At 37.8% G+C, this 13,702-nt stretch overlaps 1 protein-coding gene across 1 annotated transcript in view; it reads left to right on the forward strand.

The window, feature by feature from the left end:
- The window catches only part of Tex11 (testis expressed 11), a 384,064-nt gene that overhangs the window by 26,278 nt on the left and 344,084 nt on the right, over positions 1-13,702 (forward strand). The window contains exons 4-5 of the mRNA XM_074062265.1: positions 5,066-5,150; positions 10,337-10,416. Of these exons, the coding sequence (XP_073918366.1) occupies positions 5,066-5,150; positions 10,337-10,416 (165 nt within the window). The remainder of the gene's footprint in view (positions 1-5,065; positions 5,151-10,336; positions 10,417-13,702) is intronic.

The following is a 13,702-nucleotide window of genomic DNA, read 5'->3' on the forward strand; positions in this document are numbered from 1 at the left end:
TATTTTAATGTACTTTAATAACTTCATATTTAAATTTTGTATAGCTATAATTACTGTGTAAAGGTCATGGTTTTGCCATCATAGAAGGCAATTTTGTCTCCTTTCCCAACATTTTATTATAAAATTTTCAAGAAGAAAAGTCGAAGGCTGGGAATGTAGTCCAGTGGTAGAACACTTGCTAAGCATGTGTGATCTTCAATATCACATACACAAAAAGAATGTTACAATGAATGCTTATGTAACAGCCTCTTAGATTCTATACAAGTGGACATTTTCTTCCTTTTTTTCTGGTGTTGTGGATTGAAGTCAGACCCTCAAATATGGTAGACAAGTGCTCTACTACTGAGCTATTACAGCTCTAAATGTTTTACTATATTTGCCTTATCTCATATCCATCTATCCATCAACCCATCTTATTTTTTGTATGCATTTTAAAACTTCAAGAAGTGAGTTGTTGACATTAGTACACTTTCCCCACTAAATGCTTTGGCTTGCATACCATTACCTAAAATCCAAGATTTTTTTTTTTGCGGTATTGGGGTTTGAACTCAGGGCCTTCACTTTGAGCCACTCCACCAGCCCTATTTTTGTGATGGGTATTTTCAAGATAGGGTCTTGTGAGCTATTTGCCCAGGTTAGCTTCAAACTACAATCCTCCTTATCGCTGCCTCCTTAGTCGCTAGGATTACAGGTGTGAGCCCCTGGCACCTGCCCAAGATTTTATTAGTAACTTTTTTGAGATCAAATTTATGTATGTACAATATTTTTGTGCATACAACTTTGTATCTTGGCTTTTCACTAGACATAGAGTAAACATTTCCCATGTTAAACACATAGTTTACATGACCACCATTATTTATTTATTTATTTATTTGGTGGTGCTGGGGCTTGAACTCAGGATTTCACACTTGCTAGGCAGATGCTGTACCACTTGAGCCACTCTGCCAACCTTTGCTTGTTTATTTTTTGAGATAGAATCTCTCCATGTAGCTTAGGCTGGCCTCAAACTTATGATGTAGCCCAGGTTGGCCTGCAATTGAGGATCCTCCTACCTTGGCCTCCTGAGTGGCAGGATTAGAGACCTGTGCCATCACATCTGGCTCACACACTATTTTAAAAGGCTGAATTATATTTCTTCAAGGTTTTTTTTGGTCATAGTTCACCTGCATATTTCTTTAATATTGATTGTTAATATTGTTCCTTATTTTTCATTATTTAAAAAAATGATATAAGGAGTCCAATTAATTGCAAAAATTATACCCCCTACAAATTTTGGACTATTTTCTTAGGATAGAGTCTCAGAAGAACAATTACTGGGGCAAAAGCATTTTTGGCTTTTTTTTCATATTGTTAAATTGCTTTCCAAGATGCTAAAAACGTCGCTTCTTTAAGATGTTTTAGTCTGAATGTTCATTTTTCCCTCCTAAATACCTCAAACCATTTGTTCCTTTGGGAAACTTGGAGTCAATTATTAACTCCATATATTTTTAGTAATACAAAACAAATAATACTTCATGAGACAGTCATTATTAGATCAACTATGGCATGGGGATACTCTGTGAGATAATGGAGAGGGGCATCAGAATTTGTCCTAGAATAGCAAGTGAAATGACAAAATGACAGCCATGCTAAATAAATTATCTGTTCATGTAGAAAGTTATCAGAAAAACATGGAACTGTAGGTGAGAAAAGTACTGGAAAAAAGAATTAGGGATGTAGTTTTTGCCTAGCATGTACAAGGCCCTGGGTTTAATCCCAGGAAGGAAAAACATTGTACCATTGTCATGCATAAATTGCTTTTCTGTTTATTTCTTTTAGTCATATTACTACTAATGTGTTTATTTTAAGGTAATGATATATAGTTTCTGTCATTTCATCATAGCACCTTGGGAGATTTAAGCCAGGCTATGCCATATTGGTCTCAGACAATAGTTCCATCCAGGACCAATTATTGCCTTCAGAGGCCTCTTGCCAGAAACCAAACTATCCCCAATTACACATTTTGTGTCTTAATCTTTCTTCTTGAGGCACTGTGAACTTTAGTTTTGTACCCAGTTGACTAGTTTCACCTGATAGAAAGATAAACCTCAAAGAAGCATTTATTTATTTATTTATTTATTTTTATTCGTTTATTCACATGTGCATACATTGTTTGGGTCATTTCTGCCCCATTCCCCCACCCCCTCCTCCCTCAAAGAAGCATTTAGAAACTTTGTCCCCTAGTCCCCAGAACAAAACATAATAAAACAACAAATTCTATTATTTGAATGTGCATTCCCTTTTTTGTTTTTGGGTGGGACTGGGGTTTGAACGTAGGGCTTTGTGCTTGCAAATCAGGTGCTATACCACTTGAGCCACACCTCCAGTCCATTTTGCTCTGGTTATTTTGGAGATGGGGTTTCATGAACTATTTGCCTGGGCTGGCCTTAAGCCACAATCCTCCTGATCTCAGCCTCACAAGTAGCTAGGATTACAGGCGTGAGCCACTGGTGCCTAGCTGAATGTGTGTTCTTTTTTGGTAGTATTGGGAATTGAACTCAGGACCTCATGGTTGTTAGGCAGGCACTCTACCACTTGAGCCACTCCACCAGCCCTTTTTGTGTTGAGTATTTTCGAGATAGGATCTCTGGAACTATTTTTCCGGGGCTGGCTTTGAACCTTGATCCTCCTGACCTCTGCCTCTTGAGTAGCTAGGATTTACAGGTGTGTCACTGGTGCCTGCCTGAATGTATATTCTTTATTTAGCATTTTGGCAGGTACTATTAGGTGCTATATAAGCTGTATAAGACATGACATTTATTATCAAGGAACCTAGCTAGGAAATGTGAATAAGAACTAAATTTAAAACTAGGGCCAGGGGAGGGGGGGCTGACAGAATAGCTCAAGTGGTACAGCAGGCCCTGAGTTCAAGCCCAGTACCACCACAAAAAATAGGGCTGGCAAGATGCCCCACTGCTGATGAATGGATCAAGAAAATGTGGTAGCTATACACAATGGAATTTTATGCAGCCATGAAGAAGAACGAAATGTTACCATTCACTGGTAAATGGATAGAATTGGAGAACATCATTCTGAGTGAGGTTAGCCTGGCCCAAAAGACCAAAAATCGTATGTTCTCCCTCATATGCGGACATTAGATCAAGGGCAAACACAACAAGGGGATTGGACTTTGAGCACATGATAAAAGCGAGAGCACACAAGGGAGGTGTGAGGATAGGTAAGACACCTAAAAAAATTAGCTAGTATTTGTTGCCCTCAATGCAGAGAAACTAAAGCAGATACCTTAAAAGCAACTGAGGCCAATAGGAGAAGGGGACCAGGAACTAGAGAAAAGGTGAGATCAAAAAGAATTAACCTAGAAGGTAACACACATGCACAGGAAATCAATGTGAGTCAACTCCCTGTATAGCTATCCTTATCTCAACTAGCAAAAACCCTTGTTCCTTCCTATTATTGCTTCTACTCTCTCTTCAACAAAATTAAAGATAAGGGCAAAATAGTTTCTGCCTGGAAGCGAGGGGGTGAGAGGGAGAGGGAGGGGTTGGAGTGGGTGGTAAGGGAGGGGGTAGGGGCAGGGGGGAGAAATGACCCAAGCATTGTATGCACATATGAATAATAAAAAAATAAAAATTAAAAAAAATAGGGCTGGGATTGTAGCTCACCTGTAGAGTGCTTGCCTAACATTTAAGAGGCCCTGGGAAAATCAGTTCATGCTGGTGTCCTGGGGAAGAAAGCATCTCTGTTGGATCTGACCACTCTGCAGGAATATGAGGAAATGCTCCCACCAGGTGGACATCACTCTGCTCGCGTGGGTAAAGGAGACAAGACTCCAACCAGCTGCAGGGCAAAATGTTTTCCTATGCCTTAGTATAGAACTGCTGGAAAGAGCACAAGAAGAAGCAGCCAGACTCTTATGTTAATTTTTGCCGAATTCTCAAAGGAGAGTTGGGAGAGATGGAAGACCATGTCTGAAAAGGAAAAATTGAAGTTTGAAGCTCTGACAAAAAATGGCAAAGCTCTGTATGACAGAGGGAGAGGAAAAATGACGTTCCTCTTAAAGGTGATAAGATGAGGAAGAAGGAAATGAAAGTGAAGAATAAATTACGATTCTGTAATGTGGAACATGTGTGTGTGTGCTGAGGCAATTGTTTTGCTAAGAATGTGAATTCAAATGCAGCTCAACATTAGCTTCAGTATAAAAACTATACAGATTTTTGTATAGCTGGTAAGATTCTTCATAGAGAAAATACTTCAAAAATGCAGGCTGTAGCTTTTTGAGGGGCTACTACATATAGTTAGATTTTAAAGCCTTTGATGTTGAATGTTCCTACATATTTAATGGTTTGTTTAATTTCTTGTTTGCACAGCAAACTTAGTAGGAATTAGTATCAGTAGTAATTTCTGGGTTTTCTAGGTTGTTGTATTTTGTATTTTTTAAAAAAATGTAATAAGATTATGTATATTATTCAGAAAAAGAGGCTCTGGGTTCCATTCATGGCAACCCCCCAAAAAACATGAGCAAAACTAAAAACACAATGAATGATACAAAGTCGTATAAGTAATTGGTAAATTGTATGACAATGAATATAAAAATTCAAAGAAGAAAGAGGGCTGGGGATTTAGCATCCCCAAGACCCTGGGTTCGACCCCTAGTGCTGACAAACAAACAAACAAACAAAAAAACCACATTGTGTGTGTGGTGGGGAAGAAGAAAGAGATCAATGTAAACTATAGTGGTTGCTGAAAGTTTCATGAACGTTGCTGGTGATACTGAAATGAATTTCAGTTACATAGAGATAAATGGAAGAGGTATAATCAGGTGAAGCTAGTAGTATGAATAAAGATACATAGATGGGAATGAACAAATACTGTTTAGGGAACAGTGAGATAATTCCTTTTAATGAATAATTTTTTTTGTATGGGGGAGAAGTAGAATGAGATTAGATTATGGAGGACCAGAAAATGACCCACAATAGCTACATAAGAATAAAACATATAAGAAAGAATATATAATTGAAGGTGGAGAATATCTTAACTGGCTAAAGAAATGTTTCTCTTTGTCCAGGTTGAAGAACTGGCGGTGAACCTGTGGAATTGGGCAGTTATCCAGAAAGAAGATTTGATTATAAGTGAAGAGCAAATAGCTAAATGTACATAATATGTTTTGTGACTCATTATGAGTAGTATTCTTACTATTTATTAGGTAGTGTTCCTGCAGTTTGAATAATGTTTTGACCAGTTCTTAGATGGAGATTTGTTAAAAGACAGCCAAACAAAACTATCCGTGAGCATTGGTTTCCAAAGCAATATAGCCTCCTTCAGATTTATGATTATTCAGAGGTTAGTACCTGTTAATACAGGTTTAAAGGCACCACTGCAAGGTAATCAAGGGGTAAACAACAAAGATGATTAAAGGATGGGAATATGAAAACTGGAGGAAATATGAAAAGACATGGACTGTTTCCTGTGGAAAAGAAATGATCAAAATATTAAGAATTCTGCAGGACTAACTACAATAGTAGTTTTCCTTCTCCATTAATAATAGAATGAAAAGTGTTTCCATGTGAGGGATTTAGATTTTAAAGGCATAAAGAATAGTTTCCTCATGAGGGAGATTTTGGTAAACATTGGGATGAATTACTAAAAAAAACTAGAAATTCCTTCTACCTGCAATAGCAAAATCCAACAACAAGAACGACAAAATAAAAACCTCAAACCAAACTCTTCTTGGATGCTTTTTTTGCCTACTGTTTGACCAAGTTCTAGGGCTTTAGCTAAATGAGCAAGGTTTAGTGTGATGACAGTAATGGTTTTCTCAACAAAGATAGTGATAGCAAATGCATTTATGAAAGTATATTGCTCCATTATAAAGGATACATTCAGACAGTGAACCAAAGGCTGAACCCCTGGACTGCTTGACTTTGTAAAGACAAAGGATTTTTGTGTCTTTGCAGCAGATAGAATTTACTACTAAGTATTTATCTTCGTGCATATAAATGAAACTATACAATTTTAATGTAGGGTAGTTAGTGGTTAATATAATCAATAAAACTCATGAGTTTAAGTGGAACTACTCTATGGAACTCGGGAAAAGAGGGAAAGGAAGAGGGAATGATAGAGCATCAGTAATATAAAACATAACATCTGTGAAGGTAGATGATTAAAAAAAAACTCATGAGTTTACTCTTCCATTAGTATGTTTAGAGAACAGTTCTGTCTCTTTAAGATAAATGTCATCATCATTTCTCTCAAGATCCTTAAACTCTATAGTTACAGGGAAGAAAGAGTAAGGATTTATCTGTGGGAGACACTTATTACATGGGTAAATTTTGTGATATTGAACCAAATTAATTCTTAACTGAAATATCAGGAATATAGTAGATGAAGTAGGTGCTGCAGCCCTCGGACTTCTTTCAATGTAATGTTTTACTTCATGTATCTGTTCTTTTTTGTTGTTGTTTGAGACAGGATCTTACTATGTAGCCCAGTCTAACCTTGGACTTAACAGTCCTCCTGCCCCTGCTTCCTGAGTGCTGGGGTTACAGGCATATACCACCACCTCTGGCTCATGTATCAGTTCTGAATCAGATATTTGGTGGTTGTTATGTGTTTGTACTTTTTTTGATATAGTGTAGAATAGGATTTAGCACAGGAAGCCCCCAATTTCAGGGATTTGTTCCAAAAATATATTGATTAGAAGATGCTTTGTTGCCTTAAAAACAAATTCGATGTGCCTAGATGATGTTATGTGATGAAAAAAGTTAACGAGATATATAAACTAATTTTTTATTATTTGGAGGACTTATGGAACAATGAACAAAAGTAGGAAAGACTGAAACAGAGGAATGGTTTACAAATTTTAGTTTTATACCTGTTGCATTTGAGGTAACAATAAGGCTGGAGATGTGAGATGGGAGTTACATTAAAGTGGTAGTTGAAGATACAAGAGTAGTTGAATTCTCTGAGAAAGAAAATAAGGAGCTCTTAAATATTGGTATAATCTAGAATCACTTGCAAAGATTATTAAAAATACACATGCCCACATCCTACCATTGGTGGTTTTGATTAGCTTGGGTTCAGGATGAAATTTGGGCATTTCTATAATTTGAAAAATTTCTCAGTTTTTCTCATGCACACCAAAATTTAAAAACCAGTGGTATTGAGAAAAAAAATCAAGAGTAGTGAGAGTTTTAACCTTGCATCTTTCAGTTAAGGCTGGGAAGAAAAAGGACAAGGTTAGGAGAACAAAAGGAACAGTTAAAAATTGTAGAGTAGACTCATTACCCATTTATTGAATGTATACTCTGTATTGGGTTGTTATGCCATGTTAGGTGAAAGGTTCCAGAACAAAGATACTAGGCATACATCATGCTTGAGGATGTGGGAGGGAATGGGTTAAAGCTAAATAAAAAATAAAAATAAAAAACATTCATAAATTCCAGAGGAGGCAATGCTACATATTTGACAAAGTCAATTCAAGTGTTAGGTTGTGAACATTGGTAGAACAAAGTAAATGTTCAGATGATCCAGCCAGCTAGTGTGTAACCAAGATATTTGTAATATAGTGAGGTCAAGAACATGTTGGTGAGCTGGATGTGGTATGTCTATAATACTAGCTACTCGGGAGGAAGAGATCAGGGGGATCATGGTTCGAAGCCAGACCCAGCAAAAGGTTAGCAAGACCCCCATAGCAGTCAATAAAACCTGGGCCTAGTGGTGCATGCCTGTCATTTCAGCTACTTGGGAAATGTAAATAGGAGATCACAATCCAGGTCAGCCTTGGCATAAATGCTAGACCCTGTTGAAATATATATAAAGAAAAAGGCCTGGGGGCATGACTCAAGTGATAGAGTGCCTGTCTGGCAATCGCAAGGTCCTAAGTTCAAACCTAAATACTGCCAAAAAAAAAAAAAAAAAAGAAAGAAAGAACATATTGGTGACAAGACCGTCCTAGAGCAACAGCAACAAAGAAAGTATCTTGGTACTGAAGTATTTTGTTTTTTAGCCTTAGCTGCTTTTGGTTGAAGGCTTATTGCTGATAACTATAAACAAGTGAATCATGAATGGGGGATAGGTTCAAAGTTCATAGTCTGTGACAATTCCTGCACAGGGCCACTGCTCAGTGCTGAACCAGGATAGTTCAGGACAAGGGAGCAGAATTTTTCAAAAAGATTATTATCATTGTGAAATGTTGCTGTGGAGTCAGGGAAGGTGATCTTTGGGAGTGCAGTTTTAATAAAGTGGTAAGGATGCAAAGCAGATTACAGGGTCTTCAGGAGATAAGTTGAGCAGCAAGAAAATAAAGGTAGTAGATGGATTATTCAAGTCAAGATTTTGGCAATGGTGGGATTGTTAGAGGAGACTAAGGGAGGAGGAAAAGAAAAGAATGATAGAGTGAATACTGAGATACATCACATCTGAATAAGAACAAGACACAACAAAATGCACTGAAAACAATACAGGGTAGGGGGAAAAGGATAAGGAAGAGTAATAGATGGGGTTTGACTGATTAAAGCAAAATATATTTACGATAAAATACCAAGGCAAAACCCCACTTAACAATGAACAGACACACAATGAGGGACAGGAATGTAAAAGAGGTCATGTTAAGGGGAGGGTACTAATAGAAGGAGGAGGGTAAATGAAGTGGGTAAGTGAGGGGTGAGTGTGGTTGATGTTCTTTCTATACATGTATGAATATGGAACATTGAAACCTTCCAGTCATTATAAGAAAGGGAGTGTGTGTGTATGGGGGGTGGAGGCATAGCTCAGGCAGTAGAGTGCCTGCCTAGGAAGCACAAAGCCCTGAGTTCAAACCCCAGTACTGCCAAAAAAAAGGAGAGTTGGGGAAGAGGGAGAATAATGGAGGGGATGAACCAACTGGACAGCAATATATATGGAAATGTCACAGTGAAACTCCCTGTATAACTATTATATACTCATAAAAAAACTTTTTTAAAAAAGAAGTTTGCCAATGAAGCAAAGGGAAAATGAAATGCAAGCTTGAAACAGTAGAGTTAGTTGATATTTTTTCAAGGTGAGGTAAGGGGAGATGGGTATATTTGAAAGTAGAGAGTGAGAAAATAAATTGAGAGGAGAGGTACTGAAGATACATTTAAGAGGGGAAATAATTGAGATATCAGGACCTTTGAGAGAATTGTTCTTCAAGAACTTTTATATTCTCTAAGAAAACATATATTAGAAATAGTATCAGCATAGAATGGCTGCTGAGATCTAACATAAAGTTGATTAGTTCCGTTACATGCGAAGTCAATTTTAAAACTTGGATATGTTTTATAATGAAACAAACTACAGAAAAAAGAGGTTATAATTATTCAGACTTTGCTATTTTCAGGAAAAATGAACTATAATAAAGGCACTTATATTTTCTAGATTATACTTTGAGAACTTTTATGCCCTCTGAGAAAAGATGTACTTAAAAAGTTTCACATTTTAAGAGAAAAATGTAAAATTATTCTGATGTCCAAAGATGTTGAATAGTTGTAGGTTCCAATTCTACTTAGAATTATTCTTTTTTCTTTTTTTCACAGTATTGGGGTTTGAACTCAGGGCCTCATGCTTGCTAGGCAGGCGAGCTACCACTTGAGCCACTCTGCAAACCCTACTTAGAATTATTCTTTTGTCAGCCTGGCATGTAGGAGAGCATCATGTGGAATCAGGTATCTTCAGTGAGTCTTTGGAATTATAATTTGGTCATTTATTTTTGATAATATATCATTTTAAGAGGTCTTTAAAATTATTTTTTGGGGCCTGAGAGGGTAGCTCAGTGCTAGAGCACATACTAGCACATGTGGTGCTCTGGGTTCAAACCTCAGCACTATAAACCAAAACCAAAACCAAAACCAAACAAATAAAAAACCCAAGCTTGGGTGAGGTGGCTCATGCCTGTAATCCTAGCTACTTGGGAGGTAGAGATTGGGAGGATTGTAGTTCAAGGCCAGCTCTGGCAAAAAGTTAGCAAGACCCCATCTCAATCAATAGTTGGGCATGGTGTGTCCTCATAAGCTGTCATCCTAGCTATGAGGGAAGTGTAGTAGGATCGTAGTCTAGGCTGGCTTGGGCATAAACATGAGACTGTATTTCAAAAATAGCCAAAGTAAAAAGGGCTGGAGTCATGGCTCAGGTTTTAGAGCATCTGCCTAGCAAGCACAAGGCCCTGAGTTGTACACACCAATACCAAACCAAAACAACAAAAACCTCCAAATTTTTTAGCAACAAAACTGGCTTTGCTTCAATTACCTTTTCTCTTTATAGGTTAATATAAAAGGAGAATAAATGTTTTGGGCTTAATGGGTGTTGAATTACTGTGTTGCAGTGTGTCATGTTGCTTGCAAGTTGGTGTGTATGTGTGAAGTCTCAGTTGCTTCAGAAGGAACTATTCGAAGACAAATTTTGGTAAGTACTAGTTAATTGAGGAGAAATGAGATTTGTTATTTTTATGAAAATGAATGAAGTTAGTGTAAAATTGGGAGGGGGTTGAATTCTTTAATGCTATACATGTTCCTCTTATGATTAGTATACCTACTACAATTAAAGATCTCTCGGCAGTATTATAGTTACTGTTACAGTGGTTCAGTGAACTAAATATTTAATACATAATTCTGGATTTATGAATTACTTTTTATTTTTATCACCTCTAACTTGATAGGGTAACAAGGGAATGGTATTATTTAGTCTTAAAAGAACATTTAGCTGGACATCTTGGTGCATGTCTCTAATTCTAGCACTCTGGATGCCAAGGCAGGAGGATTGAGAGTTCAAGGCCAGCATGGGCTACATAGGGAGTTCCATGCCATCCTGGGCTACATAGCAAGACCCGCCTCAAAAAATTAAAAAAGTATTTTTTTATAATGAAAACTTTGAACTGTTTAGTAAGTTAAGTAAAAGAAGACAGGATTTTGTTTTTTCACTTAATTAAATTGAATTAATTAATTTTGGTTTTTTGAGATAGGGTCTTGCTACATAGCTCAGTGTATTAGCTACTTTTCTCATTGCTATGACAAAATATCTGACATAAACAACTTAAAGGAGGAAGGATTTATTTTGCCTTACCATTTCAGAGGTGCCAGTCCATCATGGCAGGGAGGGCCTGGTGGATCAGAGCAGCTCACAGCATGGTGGCCAGGAAGCAAAGAAAAGGCAGGAAGGAGGAAGAGGCAAACTACCCCCAAGGATTTGCCCCCAGTGACCAGCTAAGTCTCACCTAAATTTTCTAGAATTTCCCCAAATACTGCCACCAGCTGGGGGCTAAGCCTGTAGGGACCCTTCATATTCAAACCATAACACCCAGGCTGGTCTGAACTCTTGATCCTCCTGCTTTGTCTTCCCGGGTGCTGAGATTATAGGCAGATTAGATTATTATTAACCATGGCTGGCTAATTTTATTTATTTATTTATTTAGAGACGAGGTCTTGCTATGTTGCCCAGGCTGGTCTCAAACTTCTGGTCTCAACTGATCATTTTTTGTCAACCTCATGAGTAGCTGGATTACAGGCATATGCAGCCAGAAAGAATCAGATTTAGCTGGGTGTTAGTGACTCACACCTGTAATCCTAGCTACTCAGCAGACAGAGATCAGGAGGATTGTGGTTCAAAGCTAGCCTGGACAAATAGTTCATGAGACCTTATCTTGAAAAAACCCATTACAAAAATGAGCTGGTAGGGTGGTTCAAGGTATAGGCCCTGAGTTCAAACCCCAGTGCTGCAAAAAAAAAATGAGATTTGAAATCTGAAGCCATGTGACTTACGTGACTTTTCTCATTACAAATGAGAAAACTTATATCCACTTTGGAGTGTTACAGGGTTAAAGTTGCAGATTTTTTTTCATTTATTCATATGTGCATACAATGTTTGGGTCATTTCTCCCCTCCCTCCCTCTACCTCCCCCACCTCCTTGCTCTCCCTGCCTACCCTCTTGCTTCCAGGCAGGAACTGTTCTGCCCTTATCTCTATTTTTGTTGAAGGGAGAATATAAACAATAATAAGAAAGACAAAGCATTTTTGCTAGTTGAGATAAGGATAGCTATACAGGGAGATTCCTAACATTGCTTCCATGTACAAATGTGTTACATTCTAAGTTGATTCTTCCCGAACTGACCTTTTCTCTAGTTCCTGATCCCCTTCTCATATTGGCCTCTGTCGCTTTAAAGTTTCTGTATTAGTTCCTTTGAATTGAGGACATCAAGTACTATAATGTTTTTTGGGTTTCTTACCTATCTTCATACTTCTCTTGTGTGCTCTCGCCTTATCTTGTGATCAAAGTCCAATCCCCTTGCTGTGTTTGCTCTTGATCTAAAGTCCACATATGAGGGAGAACATATGATTATTGGTCTTCTGAGCCTAGTTAACCTTGCTCAGAATGATGTTCTCCGGTTCCATCCATTTACTTGTGAATGATAAGATTTCATTCTTCTTCATGGCTGAGTAGAATTCCATTGTGTATAAATACCACATTTTTTTGATCCATTCATCAGTAGTGGGGCATCTTGGCTGTTTCTATAAGTTGACTATTGTAAATAGTGCTGCAATAAACATGGATGTGCAAGTGCCTCTGGAGTAAACTGTGTCACATTCCTTTGGGTATATCCCCAGGAGTGGGATTGCTGGATCATATGGCAGATCTATGTTTAGTTTTTTAGGAAGCCTCCAAATTTTTTTCCAGAGTGGTTGTACTAGTTTGCATTCCCACCAGCAGTGTACGAGGGTTCATTTTTCCCCATATCCTCAACAACGCCTGTTGTTGGTGGTGTTTCTAATGATGGCTATTCTAACAGGGGTGAGGTGGAATCTTAGTGTGGTTTTGATTTGCATTTCCTTTATGGCTAGAGATGGTGAGCATTTTTTCATGTGTTTTTTAGCCATTTGAATTTCTTCTTTTGAGGAAGTTCTGTTTAGTTCAGTTGCCCATTTCTTTATTGGTTCATTAATTTTGGGAGAATTTAGTTTTTTGAGTTCCCTGTATATTCTGGTTATCAGTCCTTTGTCTGATGTGTAGCTGGCAGATATTTTCTCCCACTCTGTGGATGGTCTCTTCAGTTTAGAGACCAATTCTTTTGTTGTGCAGAAGCTTTTTAGTTTTATGAAGTCCCATTTGTCTATACTTTCTCTTAGTTGCTGAGCTGCTGGGGTTCTATTGAGGAAGTCCTTGCCTATACCTATTTTTTCCAAAGTGTTTCCTAGTCTTTCCTGTACCAGCTTTAGAGTTTGGGGTCTGATATGAAGGTCCTTGATCCATTTTGAGTTGATACTAGTACGGGGTGATAAACATGGATCTAGTTTCAGCTTTTTGCAGATGGATAACCACTTTTCCCGACAACGTTTGTTGAAGAGGCTGTCTTTTCTCCATCATATATTTTTAGTGCCTTTGTCAAAAATGACGTGGGTATAGTTGTGAGGATCCATATCCGGGTCCTCTATTCTGTTCCACTGGTCTTCATGTCTGTTTTTGTGCCAGTACCATGCTGTTTTTATTGTTATTGCTTTGTAATATAATTTGAAGTCAGGTATTGTGATACCTCCAGCATTGCTCTTTTTGCTGAGTATTGCCTTGGCTATTCACGGTCTCTTGTGTTTCCAAATGAATTTTAGGGTAGATTTTTCAATCTCTGTGATGAATGGCATTGGGATTTTGATGGGAATTGCATTAAACATGTAGATTGCTTTTGGTAGTATAGCCATTTTT

Source organism: Castor canadensis, chromosome X (assembly GCF_047511655.1).
Source record: "Castor canadensis chromosome X, mCasCan1.hap1v2, whole genome shotgun sequence".
In the NCBI taxonomy this organism is placed as follows: Eukaryota; Metazoa; Chordata; class Mammalia; order Rodentia; family Castoridae; genus Castor; species Castor canadensis.